The sequence below is a fragment of the Anser anser genome, assembly GCF_964211835.1.
Source record: "Anser anser genome assembly, chromosome: 14".
Taxonomy (NCBI): Eukaryota; Metazoa; Chordata; class Aves; order Anseriformes; family Anatidae; genus Anser; species Anser anser.
This window is the reverse complement of record NC_139735.1, coordinates 60,090-80,076: the sequence shown is the minus strand read 5'-3', so window position 1 is coordinate 80,076 and position 19,987 is coordinate 60,090. Positions and strand designations below refer to the sequence as shown.

The 19,987-nt window shown below is 45.9% G+C and overlaps 2 protein-coding genes across 2 annotated transcripts in view; both read left to right on the top strand.

Annotated features, from left to right (window-relative positions):
- The window catches only part of REEP2 (receptor accessory protein 2), a 44,638-nt gene extending 37,562 nt beyond the window's left edge, over positions 1-7,076 (top strand). The window contains exons 9-11 of the transcript XR_014572257.1: positions 80-2,707; positions 3,182-3,344; positions 6,169-7,076. The gene's annotated coding sequence lies outside the window, so the exon portion shown is untranslated. The remainder of the gene's footprint in view (positions 1-79; positions 2,708-3,181; positions 3,345-6,168) is intronic.
- A 3,317-nt stretch (positions 7,077-10,393) lies between these two features.
- On the top strand, positions 10,394-13,441 carry EGR1 (early growth response 1). Its single transcript, XM_083798285.1, has 2 exons — positions 10,394-10,827; positions 11,152-13,441. The coding sequence occupies exons 1-2, from the start codon at positions 10,593-10,595 to the stop codon at positions 12,447-12,449; spliced, it is 1,533 nt and encodes a 510-aa protein (XP_083654411.1). The 5' UTR covers positions 10,394-10,592; the 3' UTR covers positions 12,450-13,441.
- The last annotated feature ends 6,546 nt before the right edge of the window (positions 13,442-19,987 follow it).

Genomic DNA, 19,987 nt, shown 5'->3' with positions numbered 1-19,987 from the left:
TACTGTTGGAGCTATACCAGGATCGGGATATCTTTTACACTGGTATATTTAAAATTGTCTTGCTATTTTGCTCCTCCAGCCATGGTGTTGGTAATAGAAGATGAAATATACAATATTGCTGAATGTGTGTTACATTTGTGATGTGCTGTTCCGGGGCTGCGCTTGGAAGATACAAAATATATGTGCAAGGATAGCATGAGAGAATGCACCGATTCATGATGAGGAGTAAGGAGGACTAAAAGAATGCTCAATTTGCAAGACATCTAGATAACTGGGGCCTCTCGGATCCCGGGAACTGGATCAAACTTACCTTGCAGTTTGGACTGAGACCAAGGGCTCAGAGAGCATGCATAAGAAGAAAAGGTTAAAAAGTTCAACTCTGATGAAGACATCTTACTTCATACTGACGACCACCCGGACGACCACCAGAGAGTAATACGCAAGCGCAGAAGGACTGATAAGATAATTAGCATGCAAAGCAGGGCTAGGCGGAGCTAGGAAATGAATATGCATAGATGAGTTGTGAAACCTAATGCATATGTAATATTTTAGGAGATAAAAGAGAACTAAATCAGACGAAGTTAGATTTGGGCAGGCATTCCCCTAACTTCCGGCGCCTAATAAAGCACCTTCATATAATCACTTTGTGAATTATGTGTCTTCATGAATGCTAACAATAGAATGTATTTACTTAGGTGTATTTTTTTCTTCTGACAGAAATATGTCACTATGCTTTAACAAAAATCTATTTCTTTTCTCTTTTTATTATTATTCTTAACAGTGATTTCATTTCATTTCTTAAGTGGGATGAGCTTTTAGCCACAGTAGTCCTTTTGTATTATTGATTACTTTTTTCTATCTGGTAAACATTTTTGAAATAACTTTTCATTTTCATTCTTTTGTGTGTGTGTTTAAACTTTGCCTTCTCATAAATTTTACAAGCTATTTTATTTATTGCCAGGAAATTATTCCTGCTTTTTGAAACTCCAGTTATATTGCCAAATATCTCTGATTTCTGCTTGCTCATACCAACTAAAATCAGTCATAATCCCTAAGTAGCCACGGAAGTCCAGCTCCTACAGGTAAACTACTTGTTTCCCCTTGGCACAATAAGGCCCTTCATCTGCACAACAGGACTCTTCACCTTATAGGTACGTTACCTTACGTCTTTAAAAATAATAAATAAATAAATAAATAAACCTTTATAGTTTGATTGTTTTACTACTGGCAATAATACTGGCAATATGAACCATGAGCCAGTGGTTGTGATAGTACTGTGGCTCAGTGATAGTACCTGATGTTGATTTAACAGAGAGACCAAACAAACTGTGACCTTCCTGTCTACAAGCACTACATCAAACAAAATGTCCATTGCAATATGATGCACAGCACCTGCATGACTGCACAGCCCCATGTTCATATCACAGCAGTACCTGTCCATGAACACAGCTTTCAACTCTGCAGATATGAGATTAGAAAATATTTTGTTCATTTGATTGTTTGTTTGCTTGACAGAGTAGTTTTTTTATCAGATGTTGCATACTCTTGCTACCTTGTTGTTACATAGTCTTTACTGTCTACTACACTAATCCACAGTCAAGTTCAGCAATAATTAGTACTACTTCCTTTGATAGGCTGAACACTTTGGGATCTAGCTCTTTTATCTACGTTGCCCTTTCTGAGCGGTAGATGTGAATTTAGCATTCTTAAGATATAGGAAGAATAAGTTAGGAACAAAATTACAACTCAGTAGTGTCCTGAACATGGTTTCTAGGACTCAGCACTTTAACAGGCATTTGCATATGGCTCATCCAACAGTCCATGCCTCCTGCCCCAATAGACAGACCATCTGCAATTCAGTTAATTTTTATATTGCAGCTCAAAATCACATATAAATTTTATTTCTTATGTAAACAGTGGATTAATATCTCTGGCCACTGGTAAACACAGGGTCTGATTATATAATCAGACCAGTCTGTCCAACCTGGCTTTGAAATTAACTTCTTAAATTAACTCCTTTTAAAAAAAAAAATGTGTTGATTGTATTTTCCTCAGTAAATCAAACTACAGAGGCAAGATTAGTTCAGAAAGTAACGTACTGTCTCTGAAAATGTTAATTATAGTCCTACTGAGTAATCAAACCCTCATGGATTTTACTCTCATGTAAATAGCAATTCCACACACGTTTTTTTCAGGGTACTTTGCTACAGCTGTTGATGGTCTTGCTAGGCCAAAGCTGTCTTCAGCTAGAAAATACCTCCTTATATTTTTTTTATACGTATTTATTTAAAAGGAAATGGTCATCCATCTGCTTTCAGAAACCCTCCTTTCTTCAGTATACAAAGTCTGCCTGGCATCCTAAACAACCCTTCATCTCTAAAGATAAATGCATATGCAGTAGATGGCATCAGTGATTTTTGTCCTGAAGAAGAATAGGAACATATGAAATTGTAGGAAATAGTAGCAGTGAAATCCCAGCACTTGTAGAAGCATCTGCCTTCTTCATTTGTGTTGAATCTTACCATATTCACAACTGTTATCTGCTTTGCCTTTCTTCATCTACTTAACTCTACTTTTGGTAATATTTTTCATGTAATAATTCTGCAGAGATCATAGAAGAGAAACTTATGTATGGCTAATACTCTTACTCATCCTGATACCATAGGAGACCTAATACCGTTTGTATCAGCGTTAACAGTGAACAAAGGTAAGCATCATCTCTTAGCAACCTCAGCCAAATTATCGAAATTGGAGATGAGAATTTATCAGAGCAGAGATACCCTTGGGGGGGAGGGGTACTTCAAGTAGTGTATAGCAACTATTTTTTTGCAATGATTCAGGCTTTTATAGGCTTTTGAAGTCCATTAAGTCATGCATCCCAAATGAACTATTTTTAAGGATTTGTTTAAATTAAAGCATCAAAGCTGGGGAGAAAAACGCTCAGACTTCTTAGATTTCTGCGAAAAAAATATGTGCTGTCACCTTTCTGCTCATGTATAATATCTGAGATCAAAGGATGGCTAAATAAATAAATAAAACAAGCACGTAAACTGTTTCTTACAAAACCATTTCTTTAGCTAATCTGGTAGACCCTCGCCTAGCTCCTGAAACAATCACAGGGAAGAGTTCCCTCTTGTGGTTAGATAATACCACTACAAAGGATGTGTGTAATGAATTTCAGGCCTGTTTACAAAACGAAGGAGAGTCACGTGCCGGAACAGGGTAGGAATTTTGCGGCAAATACAAGGACGTCCACCTCAGTCCCTAGAGCAAAGCCATGCATTCAAAAAGTGCTGATAAAATCTGTATCTCGCTGTTCATAGGACTGGAAAGGATGCTTAAATGTAAGTATTTTTAGATTTTAAATTACAAGTACATTTATATTCCTTCCCTCTGGGCCTCCATCTCAAAGCAATAGACTTTGTAGTGAAATTAACTGCACAGAAAGAAAAAATAATGTTAAATAAAATTAAAGTATTTGTAAAAGATCCTACAGCGCAATACATAAAAATATAGCAGATTTTTAAATCAGATAGCTTGCTTCTAGAGAATAGGAAGGGAGAAACAACTCTACAGCATTTGTTTACAAAGCTGGAATTCTCCCTCCTGTTTCTAACTCTTCAAGCATATAGTATAATACAACATGATAAATAGAGAATAATAAAATTAGAGACTAATAAAACTTTTTAAAGGGAATATCTATATAAACTTGTTTTACAGTCAGGTCTATTAAAAACAGTGCAGGGAGAAATAGAAGAGGGAACAGGATGAGGTATTTGGAGGGTTGGGGTAAAGAAACTCAAGCCATGTGTATTTGAACAACTAGTGCAAGATCCTGAGAAATTATGATCACTGTTGTCATTGTTAGATATTCAGGAAAAGTAAGATCTCTTAAAGAAAATGAATTAATTTTGCCAAAAGTGCATGTGCATGCCACACAAAAACTATGTTTGTGGGTAAAGTGAAATGTGCATCTAATTAAAAGAACATGTATGTTAGAACACTAGGCAAATTTCAAATGTAGGAAAGTTTGTTAACACTTTTTGGCATTGGAAGTCAAACTCAGTTATAGGCAGTGCAAACAGAAACAGCTGCCGCTTTACCTTTAGTCATAGCACAAGTTGGCAAGACCTGGAAGTAAGTAGTTATATAGAAACGTTTTAAAGGGACTGTGATGCTTTTCTAGCACAACAGTATAACAAATGATTTTGATGTAAATAAATAAATAAATAAAATATTGAAAGTTACACAACAGCTGAAAATAAGTCTGTATGAGCTTCTACTAAGCAAGCAAGCAAACTGAAACCCAAGATTCATATCAACTGATTTGTATCCACCGAAAAGATTATATATCTATATTAAAAAAATAAAAATATGTAGAAATATCAGATGCTATCACAGTTAGGAGGTCTTATATTGCCAGTACTTAAAAGAATGGAAAACTGTGTTCATGGACAGGTACTGCTGTGATATGAACTGTGTAATCATATGACCTGCTGTGCAGTCATGCAGGTGCTGTGCATCATATTGCAATGGACATTTTGTTTGATGTAGTGCTTGTAGACAGGAAGGTCACAGTTTGTTTGGTCTCTGTTAAATCAACATCAGGTACTATCACTGAGCCACAGTACTATCACAACCACTGGCTCATGGTTCATATTGCCAGTATTAAAACTATCAAATTATAAGGGTTTAATTTAAAATATATATATATATATTTAAAGACATAAGGTAATGTACCCTATAGGTGAAGGGTCCTGTTGTGCAGCTGAAGGGCCTTGTTGTGCCAAGGGGAGACAAGTAATTTACCTGTTGTAGCTGGTAGATGTCATTGTTAAGCCACTCTTGATAATCTTTGCTCAATCATGATGCAGGGTGAGAGAGCCAGGACTGTTAAGCCTGGAGGAGAGAAGGCTCAGGGGATCCCATCAATGTATGTAAACACCTGATCGGAGGTTGAGAGAAGGATGGAGCCAGGTTCTTTTCAGTAGTGCCCAGTGACAGGACAAGATGCCATGGGCACAAAAAGGAAACACAGGAAGCTCTGCCTGAACATCAGGAAGCGCTTCTTTACAGTGCAGGTGACAGAGCACCGGCACACATTGCCCAGCGTGGTTGTGGCATCTCCCTCCGTGGAGGTACTCAGAATCTGTCTGGACATGGTCCTGGACAACCTGCTTTGGGTGGATTATTGTAACTAGATTACAATATGCAAGACATTTTAATCGGGAAAAAAAAAGAGAGTAGTTCTGGCAGGTTCTTTCTGACATAAAATGAAAGATCAGGAAAATTAAAGATTATATCTAAAGATGGACTATGTAAATTAGAGAATCAATTTCTTTTTTGTTACTTTGTTTTGATTCTTATTGGAATTCTTAAATTAGAATTGCATTGATAAAAATGGCTGTTGAGATAAGGTAAAAAAGAAAGCACTAGATTTCCCATCTCTTCAAGATTTCAGATTTTGGATAAAAAGATGATTTTCTGAGTGATGTACTTCAGCTAAAATGGAATATTGGGCCTAACGTATGCCAGGTTTTTGAGTGAAATTCTGTAACTGGGAATCAGACAGTAGTTGAAATACAGTTTCTTCTGGTCTTGAAAGAGAAGGAAAAAAAGAAAAGAGGGAAAGAAGGAAAGAGTATTCTGCAATATTAGCAAAATGTTGAGGAGCCAAACCAAACCATGGTATTTGAAGAAAAGCTTAAGATCTACTACTCATTGTGATAGAAATGAACAGAAGAGAGAAAAAGTGTTTGAACAAGTATGTAGAAATAACTTGAACCTTTCAGTAAATTTTGTTATTAAGTGGAGATTTGTAACCTGTCAAACTGACTGATGCTACTACCACAGGAGTATTTGTATATGTATATTACCAACAACTTCTGTCCAATTGCAGAAAAGAAATGAAGCTGAAAAAAAAATTACCTATGATTCAGAAAACAGAAAGTAACACTAGTAGTACAATATCAGATTTAAAAAAAAAAAAAAAAGAGAGAAATCTGTTAGTTTAGGTTCTGTAAACTTGTTCTATGATGTTCTATAAACTTGAAGCAGAGACTGCCTATTCTTTTGAATTGAGATGAATGGCTTATTCATGACACTTAACATCCCATTGCCTCTTCTCGTTTCCTCACCCCATTGCATTCCTCCCTCACTCTGGAATAGCACGTCTGTTGTGGAAATACATCAAGAGACAGCAAGCACATTTAATGATGGTGGACTCTCAAGGATACTCAGAGTATTGCATGTGTTTATTCATTAGAAAATTGCAACCAAAATTATTAAATTCTCAAATAAAATTGTGACTGAGTGATAAAATCATACACTTTTGTGCTTCTACTATTGTTAAGCAAGTTGTTAAGAATTTATTAAAATAGTGCTTTTAAAAAAAAATACACTGTTTAAAATACTGATTTGTAGTAACAAATTATTTGGAAGTATTATAATTATTCAAGTTATGGTACCTAGAAAAAGAAGTGCAGATATTATCTTATTCTAATAGATAATGGTTCTGCTGATTAGGGAAGCTGAGGCGATTCCAGATAAGAAAGGGTTAAGAATGAAACTATTAAAGGAGAACAGAACATTAGGTGTAGGGCAGGAAGCAGATGTACGGACAATGTATCTCAAAATAGGACATACGGGCAATATATCTCGAACAAGACATTGGAATCCAAGATAAGAAAATAATGAGCAGAAGATTCGAAGAAAAAACAGTCCTTGCGGTTAGGAAGAAAGCTAATTCAGCAGAATCCTGACCAAGGGTGAAAAGTACACTGTGAGGAAGACTTATGGCCTTCCTCTCTGAGACCACCGACCACAGCTCGACGACCCCTGCCCAAGACCACTGAGAGGATCTGCGCAGGCGCAGGACACAAAAAACTGATTAGCATGAGAAGCGAGAGTAGGCGGGGTTAGATAATGAATATGTATAGGCGTTAATAAAATATTAATCACTGTGATGTATAAATTTGGGACGGCTTTTCACTTCGGGATGCACGATAGGCGGAAAGATCCCCCGTGCATCCGGCGCCGTCAATAAAGAATAAATCACTTAAAGAAATTGGATTTATGATCTTTGAATCACTGCTTACTACGACAGCTTTCATTCACAGCTTCTAATCAGTCTCACCACAACTTTCCTCACTCTAATGAGTGGCTGACTGGGCTGAACTAAACAGATCTTTTTGTTCAGTTGTAAACATCTAACTTTCTTAATACAGTTCCTACAGACCTGCTTTTTTATTATTATTATTACTGAGAAAAAGAAAATGGAACACAGAATATTGTGTTAGCAAATATTGCAAATATTGTAAATATAGCAAAAATAGCAAATATTGTCTGTCCCAGTGTGTGAAAGTCAACAAGTGATTTCCTAGCTCAGTATGCACACTTGAGGTCATACATTTATATCCCAGTAACTGGCCAAAATGTAGCTGCCTTTCCAGTACTTCAGTGAAGCCAAGAAGCCTCACCAGAATGGTAGGGGACATGTTGCAAAATGGTCTTTATTACTATAATTTATGTGCAGCTCAAGCTAGTTACACCACTCTGCAGCTCTGAAGCAGGTCTCTTCCCCAAAACAAGACAGATACGGACACACTGGAGCAAGTTCAGCAAAGGGCCTTTAACAGTTATATAACTGGAGCAATTATAGGACTGTCGTATAGGAGAAATTGAGAGACCTAGGGCATTTTAGCCTGGAAGAGTGAACGCTCAGGGGAGACTGTCATCAATGTGCATAAATATCCTACAAGAAGGTGTAAAGAAGATGGATCCAGACTCTTCTCAGTAGTATCTAGTGACAATAGGAAGTGGGCACAAACCAAAAGAAATTCCTTTTAAACATAAGAAAAATGTTTTCTTCCTTCCTTCCCTCCCTCCCTCCCTTTCTTCCTTTCTTTCTAATTTCTTAATTTCTTTTCTTTCTTCTGTAAGGGTGACTGAACACTTGAACAGGTTGCCTAGAGCAGTTATGGAGATTACATCTTTGGGGATATTTAAAATCCAATTGGACAACGTCCTGGGCAGCCTGTTCAAGGTGATCCTGTTTTGAGGGGACTAGTTGAACTACACGATCTACAGATGTCCCTTCCAACCTCAGTGATTTTTGGATTCTATAGCAGGCCTATAGCATTAGAATGATCCTTCCTAAAAGGGCTCCAAACTGCAATAGGCTGGCAGAAAACAGAGACCAGCTGTAATCATTATGTATAGGAGTAATCAAAACCTGCAGCAGATATTTGAATTTATTCAAAAAAGGAGAATCAATAAATCAGATGTTTAAGTTAGAGGTTTGGTCTAGTGCACTGACATTTGAAAAACAATCTGATTTCTCTCCCTAGAGAGTCAGTAACAAACGCATATTAGCTACCATTGAGTAACAGAGCCTGCAGATGAGAAGGAGCTTTCCACATCTTTCCTGGAGGCACTGTGTAACTGCAACCCGTAGCTGATTCGGGGGTGGAAATGCACCAGTGCAGGAAGTACTGCACGCTGTTACTGACAAGACGTGACCCAAAATACAGCAACTCGGTTAAAACAGTACATGAGGGAGGTACGAAGTTTCTGTGAAAATGGGCAGAGCCCTGCTGTTGCTCGCAGCTTGAATGCAGCAGCGCCTAGCGCTGTGATTTATACGGGCGCCTTCCCGTGGCAACGGCGGACTGCCCGGCTCCCGAAGTGCGTGGCTCAGCCTCGCGCCGGGCGGGCAGCTGCCCCAACGCAGCGCTGGTGGGGGCTTCGGGCAGCGCGGCGCGCTCCCGCCGTACGCGGGCTGTGCCCCGAGCGAGCGCTCGCGCGTGGGAGCGGCCGGGAGTCCGCGCCGCGAACGGGCACCGCGGCACCCGCCGTTCCACTCCACCTCTGCGGCAAAGCGAGCGCCGTCCGCGGCGAGAGAGCGGAGCCACGGACGGCAGCGAGGCGGCGCTCCGGAGAGCTCCCCGCCGCAGCCGGGCAGGGGCGGCCACGCGGGCGGCATCCCAGACCCGGCACAGGCGGAGCACGGGGCTGCAGAGGCCGTGCCGGGACGCCCCGCTGCCCGCGGGCACAACGCCGCGCACTGCGGGGAAACCCCCGGCGCGGCGGCGGCCACGGCCACGGCCACGGCCGCGCACGCGCACTGCGGCCGCACTGCGTCGCCGCTGCCGCCTGGCCCAGCGCCAGGGGAGCCCCGCGCCGCGGCGCGCTGACGGCAGGGCGGGGCGGAGCGGCGGCCGTGTCGAGCGCCTATTTATAGCGCGGGAGGCTCCCCGCCGCCCGGGGAAGTCGTCTGCGGTGTTTCCGCGCTGTATGTGCCGCCTCGGGCGGGGAGACGGAGCTCTCGGCCCCTCCGTTAGACGGCCGGCGGTCCCGCGCGGAGTCGGCGTGAGAGTAGCCCGCGGGGCAAGAAGGAGCTGCGACCGCGCTAAGGGGCAGCCCTCAGGGTGCGAGAGCAGAATCCCGAGCAGTGTCACTTTCCATCGCAGCCGAGTCAGCGGGGGCTGCGGCCGCGCGGTGCCCGGGGGCTCTGGTTTTAGCAGTGCCCCGCACTCCGTCGCGTGCGGGCGGCGCACAGCGCCTGGGTCTGCCCCTGTCTGGTGCGGTGGGTAGAGCTCCTTCGCTCTCGGCGGGAGCGGGCGGAGCAAGACGCTCCCGGCAGGGCTCCGAAGTCCCAGAGATTCCCTTTTCCGGGAGCAGGCAGCCCCCGCCCGGGGCGCGCTGCCAGCGCCCGGGAAACTCCCCCGCATCGCGGCTGCGGAGCTGCCGGCACGCGGCCCCTCCGCGGGCACGGGGGGGAGGCGGGTAGCGCGAGCGGGGGGGGCGTTCTGCCCGCGATGCCGCCGCCGCCGGCAGGGCCGGAGCCACCCGGGTGTTCCCCGAGATCTCGGTGCCGCCCGCCCGGCGACGAAGCCGCGCGCTCCCGCGGCCCGGGGGCGGGCGGGCGCGCGCGCGTCCTGGCGGCAACCTGGGCCCCGCGTCCGGGCTCCCCGAGCCCGCCCCCCCGATTCCCGCAGCCGGGGCCGGAATCGCCAAATAAGGAGCGGGATGCCTCCGCCGGAACCGAGACTTATAAGGCTGTTTCCTAATATGGACGGCGCAGCGGAGGCTTCCGGCGGGCTGGCCGGGGCGGGCGGGGGCCGGACACCGCTCGCCCCTGGGCCGGAGACGCTGCGGCGGCGCTGCCCGCGGCGGGGGACAGGGTCGGGGCGGGCGCGGGGCTCCCAGGCCGGGGCGGGCCGGGCCCCCGCTGCCCGGCTTTCCCCGGTGCCAGGCGCTGACGCTAGGCGGGGTCCTCCGGCCCGCATCCATATTAGGGCTTCCTGCTTTCCATATATGGCCATGTACGTCAGGGCCGGGGCGGGCCGCGGCCGGTGGGACCCGATATATAGAGGAGGCTCCGGGGCGGGCGGGGAGCCGGGCGCTTCCAGCGGGCAGAGCCGGGGGGAGCCCCGGGCGGGCGGGCGGGGAGTCGAGCGCTTCCAGCGGGCAGCGCCGGGGCGACCGCGGCGCAGGGCAGGCAGCAGGCAACGGCCGCCTCGCCGCAGCCGGCCCGTCCGCCGGGCCCGCGGCGGCGGCGCCACCCGTCAGAGCCCGAGCCCGGCGCCCTCATGGCCGCGGCCAAGGCAGAGATGCAGCTCCTGCCCCCGCTGCAGATTTCCGAGCCCTTCGGCGCCTTCCCGCACTCGCCCCCCGCCATGGACAGTCACTACCCCAAGCTGGAGGAGATGATGCTGCTCAGTGGCGGGGGCCCGCAGTTCCTCGCGCCCCCCGGGGCGTCCGAGAGCGCGGGCTTCGGCGCGGCCGGGGAGCCCGGAGAGCAACACTTCGAGCATCTCGCGGCAGGTAAGAGCGCTGACCTCGCCGGGGCGGCGGGGGGGGGGCGGTCCCGGTCAGCCGCGGGTGCAGCAGCGTCCGCGGGGGCTCCGCGATGGAGCGGCGCCCCGGTCCCGGCGGCTGCGCGGGGGGATTCTCCTGTGTGCGTCAGCGGCTCTGGGCTCGCTGCTGCTGGAGACCTGCCAGCGGTGCTGCAATATGTTGCACTCAATTATTAATTAACCAGAAGCAAGGATCTGGGGCTGCACTGCGTGGGGATGGCTTGCAAAGCGCTCGCAACAGCTCCGGAGCTGCAGTGGCTGCTGGAAGTAATCGCCACCCTTCTCTTTTCAGACACTTTTCCTGAGATCTCCCTGAACAATGAGAAAACCCTGCCAGAAACCAGTTATCCCAACCAAACAACGCGGCTGCCACCAATAACCTACACGGGGCGCTTCTCCCTAGAGCCAGCACCCAACAGTAGCAACACCTTATGGCCAGAACCTCTCTTCAGCCTTGTCAGTGGGCTGGTGGGCATGGCCAACGCACCTCCCACCTCAACACCATCTTCATCATCACCCTCCTCCTCCTCGCAGAGCCCCCCTCTGAGCTGTTCTGTCCAAGCCAGCGAGAACAGTCCAATTTATTCAGCTGCACCAACTTTTCCCAATTCTAGCTCTGACATTTTTCCTGAACCGCAGACCCAGTCCTTTCCCAACCCCTCTGGAGCTCCCATGCAGTATCCACCTCCAGCTTATCCAGCTGCTAAAACCAACTTTCAGGTGCCAATGATTCCGGATTACCTGTTCCCTCAGCAACAGGGTGAGCTCAGCCTTATCCCAGCTGATCAGAAGCCCTTTCCAGCCCTTGAGAACAGAGCACAGCAGCCTTCCCTCACGCCGCTGTCCACTATCAAGGCATTTGCGACACAGACTGGCTCCCAAGAGTTGAAGACCCTCAACACTAATTACCAGTCCCAGCTGATCAAGCCCAGCAGAATGAGGAAATACCCCAACCGCCCCAGCAAGACACCTCCTCATGAACGGCCCTATGCCTGCCCAGTGGAGTCCTGTGACAGAAGGTTTTCACGGTCTGATGAGCTAACTCGTCATATTCGCATCCACACAGGACAGAAACCTTTCCAGTGCCGCATTTGCATGCGGAACTTCAGCAGGAGCGATCATTTGACCACTCACATCCGAACGCACACAGGAGAGAAGCCATTTGCCTGTGACATTTGTGGCAGAAAGTTTGCCAGAAGTGATGAGAGGAAGAGACACACTAAAATCCACCTTAGGCAGAAGGACAAGAAAGCTGAAAAGGCAGCTCCGGTCTCAACTACTTCTCCGGTTGCTGCCTACTCATCCTCTGTGGCTACATCCTACCCTTCCTCCATTGCCACCACTTATCCCTCACCAGTGCGCACAGTGTATTCTTCCCCTGCCCCATCTTCCTATCCCTCCCCTGCACACACGACATTCCCATCTCCGTCTATAGCAACCACTTACCCCTCTGGCACTGTCACTTTTCAGACCCAAGTGGCCACTTCCTTCCCGTCTCCAGGGATCACCAATAATTTCAGCTCTCAGGTGACATCAGCACTTTCAGACATGACATCAACCTTTTCTCCACGGACAATTGAGATTTGCTGAGATCACCTTCTGGAGCAGGAGTGTTTACCTCTTCCATTGGTACTATGAGACATGGAGTCTCCAATTACTCCTCCAACACCATATGTTGCAAGGCTGTCTACCGTTTCTTCAAACTTCAGCTGCCTGAAACAACTGCTGTTTAAGTTTTCCACCTCTGTTGAATGACTTAATTTGCATGGACTGTCGATATAAGTTCAGTATAATTTTCCCCGTAAACAATAGTATTTTATTAGGAAGAAAGGACCTTTGATTAAGTACATAGCTGATGTAAATTGTACATGTGCCATGGTTTTGCTTTCCTTTAGGTACTATTGATGTGAAAAATCTTTGCATATCCATATTGTATTATTTGGAGTTTGCAGGGCCATATTTTGTAAATGTTAACTCTATTTTAGTGACAATGCTGTAATGAGTTTAAAACTTCTTTGGGAACAGCACTTACTGTATTTGAGCATGTAAGAGTGATGCTATGTAAAAAATCACCTGATGAGACACTCACATGTGGCAGAAGTTTTGTTTTTAGAGTTACAAGTCTTGGTGCCTTTTTGTGAAGCCTTGCTGATGTCATGCATTTGTGTGAATGGATGCTTTGCATCTTGCCTTAAAGTGAAAGGGATGCTACACAAAGAATGTAAGGGAGAGCAGGGAATGGGTGGGGAGGGCTGCACGAGAATGCCCTGGGAGAGAGAATGTAAGGGGGGAAAAAAAAAACACAACTCTCAAAGTCTATTTTTGTTACAAGAATGTAAATTTATAAATATATATATATATTCAGGAGTTGGAATGTTGTGGTTACCTACTGAGTAGGCAGCATTTTTTGTATGTTATGAACATGTGGTTCATTATTTTGTGTTTTATTTTTACTTTGTAATTGTGTTTGTTAAAATGAAAGTGACTGTTTGGCTTCTAAACACATTGAATGCGCTTTCCTGCCAATGGGATATTTGGTGTACAATACCCTTCAGAAAAAAAAATAAATAAATATCAAATCACGGAAGCTTTCATGTTTTCCTTTAAACTGCTACACAGGAAGACTGTGGTGCAGCAACCAGCTGCTTGAGTTGCTGGGAAGTAACAGCTGCTTCTCTTCTCTTAGAGAAGTATCTGCTTGAAGAAAGGAGTGGAGATCAATCATTTCTGAGTCCAGTATGGCATGGCAATGGCATGGATGTAGCACATGTCCCTGTATTAGATGCATCACCTGCTGTTTTGAAGACATCACAATTCCTATTTTTTTCTGTCTCCAGGCTCCTCCAGAAGCATGTGAGCGAATCCTAGAAAGAAAAACAATTTTCCCAGTGCTGAAGCAGAGGTTCGAAATTTAGAATCTCAACTATGTGCTGATAGGTAGTCAGAAAGCCTTCTGGGTGCCAAGAGAGGAAAGGCAAGGTAATAAAGTAGTTTCTCTGTTGAAAATAAGATCAGTCCAAGTGGCTAGCAATGTGAGGTAGCTCTGAACAGCTGAGGACTGTTAGAAGTTCCTCACATAAGTTACACAACATAGTATGTAAAAGTACACTTGCTGGATATCCTTTAGTACAAATGTTTTAGCATTTACAGGCCTCCTTACTTAGTGGTTTAAAATACATTTCAGAGTATGCGTGAACTCTGTAGTGAATTCAAAGGAGTTTGCTGTCGTGAGAAGTGGCAGTTCAGGTACAAAAGAGTGCCAGTCTTTCCTGGTGGGTTCTCTACAAACTACTAATATTTAGAGTTGTGAGGAGCTGCGATGCAAATACAGGCCTTGATGAACATACCGGACACAATGTGAACTGGTAAGCAGTCTCTTCCTGTAGGAGAGTAGGAGATTTCATGCCCTACTGTTTGCCAAAATTCAGCCTACTGATTAGGAAGGGCAACCTGATGAAGCCCCTTCACCTGGTTCTTCTTTTTGGAGGATACAGACCACCCCTGGCAAATGGAAGCAGCTCTTGAAGCTACCTGAAAGCAGAATAGTTGGTATATCCCAGTCTGTCTTCTCTCAGGTATGACTCTCCTCAGCGGGTCAGAACAAGCTGTGAGGAAGGGTCTGTGCTGCTCTGTCTCTGTGTTGGTTTGTGCCTGCAGTGCTGGGTGCAGGCTGGGAGCTGCTAACAGTGACCTTGCAGCTGGCCCTCCGGTTTGTGTGGTTTTCTGTGCCTTTTCAGAGAAAAGCATTAGCTCTTTTCAATTCAAGAGGCTCCTGCCTAGGCTGACTGATGGGGGAGAATGTGGGGCTTCACACGGTCTGAGCATGTAACCCACGTCAGAGGTTAGAGAAACCCATTTATAGGAGATGAGACAGTGAAGAAGTGCTTTTGAATGTGATGCTTCTAAGAAGGAAGAAAACATTATACAAATCTCACTACAAAACTTTCTCCCAACTCCAATTCCCAAACAGTTGAAGCTAGCCCTTTTGGTCCATGGGCACAGCTTGGCTTTGATGTTGCTGTTTTGTTTAACCTAGTTTATGTTAACTCCTGATCTAGCCTGCTGGAATTATGATTGTGCTAAAAAACTGACCAGGCATGCTCTCAAGCAGTGCCCGATGAGCCTGAGTGTGACTCAGGTTCTCCAGAGCACTTCATTCAGAAATGGGCACTGATGGTAATCAACAAGCCTAAAAAGGCAGCAAAGAAGATAGTGGCTCTTTGGTGTGTTTTATGCAAAGTGCCTTGAGTCCAACAGTGCTGCAAGGTTATGAAAGCCAAAAGAACCCCTCTAGCAGCAGACCATGACCATGACATCCTGCTGGACACCTCTACAAGCAGGAATAGCTTGCAGGTGCTAAGGCAGGGGTGCAAGGGAGAAGGAGGGTTCTGCAAGTCTCCTCTCTAGTTAAAATAAATCTTAGTCCCCCTTGACCCACGCTTTCTCCACTTTGTTATGGTAGATCCTTTCAACTTGACGACACCTCCAGAAATCTGCCGTGTTGTCCCCTCCTTCCCCATCAGCATTCTCTTGAGGGTGCTGCAGACATCCCTTAGCTGGAAGAATTCTGGCCTCCCACAGCTGTGGGCACTAACCACAGCCACTAACCCCATATAGCAGTGCCCAGCCACAGGGATGGGATGCTCGGAGGCACTGAACAGGATATGTAAGGTTACCATTGGCCTCATGCTAACCCTAACTCAGAAAGCAGTATAGTCAAGTGGTGCAAGCCAGCAGTGTCCTGAGGGAACAGTAAACATGCTCTGTATCCTGCCTGTGAACTGTCAGATGACACTTCCCGTCTAATTGGGGTGTCACTTGTCTGACTGGCATCTAATTGCAGGAAGCTCCCTGGTACAATGGCATCTCTGTTTTAGAAAACAACAACAAAAAACCACTTTATTTGGTAAAAAAAAAATTGACATATGCCAACCAGGGTCTCTTTCATGCTGATACCCTTTGGTGTAACTGCTTAGAAAGTGCTCATAATTTAAGCTCTGGCATTTGGTCTAAATTGCTGCAACTTTTGCTTTACATTGGCCATCCATATGTATAACATAAAGGGAAGAATATGCATAGTCTTTTGCTCCTGCTCTTTTTGAGACCTTTATCCCACAACATGAAAGCAGATTTCAGAGTTTCTGTATGTTTTCTGTGAGGTCTTACTGATTTATGGTGCTCTGAAAAAGACAGTATTTCTGATTCTTAAGAAGTGTGCTCCATCTGCTAATTAGGAGCAGGAGAAGCTTCCTTCGAGGAGGCCACCGCAGTGCTCAAGGAGGTTGGACATCAGGAAACGGCAGGTGCTGCCAGTGGCTGGGGAACCCCCCCCCCCCTCCGACGCTGATAATGCCCAGAGCTGTGCATGAGGCACACTAGGGACGACAAACGCCCTCTTGCTTTTCCAGTTGCTGGCAGAAAATCCATTTGGCTGATTTAAACCTCAGCTGTTTGCGATTTACAGTACAGCTTCAGATCTGACCACCACCGACAGGAAAAGACGTGCGTCACTGCTGGCAGCAGCCCAGCTGGTCTCGGACGGCACCGCGGGGACCCTCCGCGGCTGCTCGCGGAGCGGCGCCCGCGCTGCCTCGCCGCTGGGGCCGGGCCGGGCCGAGCCGGGCCGGGCCGGGCCGGGCCGGGGGGCGGAGCCGCAGGGCCGGGAGCGCGCCGGCGGCGGGTTGGGCTGTGTCACGCGGCCGCGAGGCTGCCAAGGCCGAACGGAAACACCACTCTCGCGGCGGCCGGAACCGGGCTACCATATTTGGCGTTTCCTCCGGGCCTTTTAAGGCGCTTCCGAGGCCCAAAAAAGGCTTTTCCTGCTCACGCCCTCTTGGGGCCGCACCGCGGAGCTTCCGGGGGCCGCCGCGCCGCCTCGGAACGGCCCGGCCCGCCCCGCCCCCGCCCCGCCCCTGGGGCGCCCCGGCGGGCGTCTCGCTCGGGAGGGGCCCCGCCCGGCCCTTGCCGCGGGCCGCTCGTTTCGCGGCCGCGGGCCCGGGCAGCGGGTGCTCCGTGCGGGCCCCTGTGGCGGGCCCGGGGCCCTCAGGACGCACTGCGGACGCCCGCTCGCGGCGCGGCCCAAGGGAGCTGCGGCTGTGCGCTACCGTCTGAATGGCTGTGCTCCCGGCGACCTTTGGAGGGCAGGCCTCTGGCCTTCCCTCGCTGTCGGGTGCTGCTACGGTTTGTTTAATAGGGAGTGTGTCGCTTTGCCTGTACGCCTCAGAAATAGGTAGGATGCAGTTTAACCCGGGGAATGCGGAAGAGTCCTGTGCCTGTGCTTGCCCAAGTTTTTCGTCCATAGAGCTTTTCCATAAGCTGCGCTTCACTTGGGGAAATGCAGGCAATCCTTGCCCCCATGGTTGTTTTGCTCTTTAATTACACTACTCGGCCCTGGAATGTTTCTAGAAGAAAATCTGATCCATTCTATTTCCTTCTAGAAATAAAGGGGTGAAAATCAGCTATGGCAATTTTAAAAGAACCCAGCTCCCTCCTGTGATATGCTGTGTGCCCTGTTGTGTCCTGAGAATGTTACTAGAGAATCACTGTTGGTAAAATACGACTGTTAAAGCTGTTTCTGTTGCAGCTGTGAGTTGCTCTTAACCATGGGCCTTGGCTGACAGAAGAGATGAGACTTAGCAGGAAGAATAGAGAGCTACAAGTGGAGATTTTGGAGTGAAGAGCGATGTGATCATGGGCCATTCTTTCCTCAGCAGCTTTCACTGGTCCATGTCTGGACCATGGAGGATCTGAGAAAGAGCTTAAGTAACCCCCAAGAAAAATTACTTTTTAGACCCTAACCTGACATTCATGGAGTGAAGTGATCTGAGCTGCAGAAGGCACCCTTAGGAGAGCTGCCCACAAGCACACCTTCACCATTGTTGAGTTTGACTGAAAACAGGTGAAGTGGTTGAAGGTTGGCTCATGAAGAACTGTAACTGAGGTCTCTAAGGCTATGTTTGTTGACTTTTGATATAAGTATCCGTTTCTTTCAAAAGTTTTCTGTTTGTGGCCCAGTTGACTAGAATTCTCAAGAGTTACGTGTGGAGGTAAAAAATACTTAGGAAGAGGGTTTAGATGTGTCACTCTTGAGCCATACGTTGCATGTTTTTACATGTGTACATTTTCTGCGTGTAGCCATACTGCTGGTTACACCTAGAGGGGAGGCTCTATGTTTTAAAGTACTCTGAGGCTCTAGGATGATGTATGAGCTGTAGATAATGAACAAGAACTTTTTAAATAGTTAAGTTGTTCTGCTATAATCAAAATGTCTTTGTTTTTAAAAACCCAGGCTTGACTTACAGGCTAAGGATTTATGATCTTGACTTGACTAAAGAAACTTAATCCTGTTAAAGAACAGAAAACAACGTATATGCATAGTGTCTAGTGTTCTTTGGGCTTTGATTTCTGATTGTTCTTTGACACTGCCGTAATGAAAATGACAGATGGTTAGGCAGTATTATTCTCAACATTCACATTTCACTTCCTTAAGTACAAAAAGTATTAATAAAGCGTGGTTCTGTATTTTTTTTAATTAATATATAGGCTTATATATATTTTTTTGTAATCTTTTCATACTACTTTTTGTCTCTCTGAACACAAATGATGATACACAATGACACTACGAGTAAAAATGTCAGTGGCTAAAAGTTCTGCTATCCAGTTTCCTCTGTAAGTTTGACCTGAGTGCTATGACCTGATTTAGCCATTTAGCTTGGCTACCGTGATAGTGGGATTCCTCTGTAACAAGAAATCTACTCGTCACAAATAGCCTTTCAAACATCAGAGTCAGGGCAGGGAGACAAAAGTTTAATTTGATCTTGAAAAGGTTGAAAGCCTTTAGAGTCCTGTAAAGATGCAATTACAACTCTTAAGCAGGCTCAGTTACAACTCTTAAGCAGACTGAGCATTACTCGTTATCTGACAAGGGCAATTCTTCAATCCGACAAATTCAGTTAGAGATGGTTATAGAGATTCTTCAAAACATGTTACATGTCAAAAATGTGTCTACCCCAATTGCTGTACTCCTTTTACAAAACAGCTATTGGTAGCTCTCAGGTAGGTTATGTGCCCATCTGTGTACTAAGTCACTGAGCTGCCGGGTGTGTTCAAATGTGTGGCATTCTGTGAGCTGAGTGTATGAACTGGAACTATGTTTACAGGTTTGGTGCCTGTATATGTATATAGGCACTTTGGTGTATATAGTAATTGCAGTTATGGCAGCCTCAGGGAACCTTCGAAATACTGTTAATGTACCTTACTAAAACCTAGGCGTCAGTGAAAGAAATGCGAGTAAATTATGGAAAACAAATGCTCTGCAGTGAATGAGTTTAATTCTAGCACTTCTAACAGTTCTGATTACATTTGTCCTTGGAATACCTGGACGAACATTGGAGCATAAGGAAATAAAGGGACAGGCTCAGTGAGTAAATCTTGCTAAAAATTTCCTAGAATAAAATGTCGGCAGTAGTTCTTAGAATAGAATCTGAGAGTTTTCTTACTTAATTAGCTGGAGAACTGGACGTGGAAGTATATTTATATATATGGAAATCTGACAAATCTTAAGAAAATGCACAGCGGCAGCATTTTGATCTGAAGGTTCTAGTGATTAAAGGCCTTTGCCATGATTCTTAAGTTCTTTTTGTGTAAATAAGCTTGAGGATTATAAGAAACTCCATGTGTATTCAAAAGGCTAGAAAGCAGCTATGAGGTATTGAATTTAAAGGCAAAAGCTGTCTGCACACCTGGCATTTTGCCCTAAGGAGAAGGGCATTTTGTGGACAAAATCAGGCTACCTGAGAAATTGCAACTGTAGTTTTAACATGCCAGAGATCATGACATAGAACGAACACATGCTGATTTTTATTTTGTATTTTTATTCTTTATTATGTTAAAAAATGCATCTGAATTAAAATACAGTAGTTAAGAAGTAAGTAAATGTTGGTGACATTTATTAAGAAGACTGTTGTACTTGATCAAAAGAAATCCAGTCTCTGGTGCATTGTAAGACGTAGTCTTGGAGTACTCTTCCAGCAGTTGTGACCTGTGGGTAATACATTTCATGAGCCCATGTCTTTGCACATCTACCTCTGTCCATGTGATTTGTGAAGCTAGACAAAATTATAACTTTC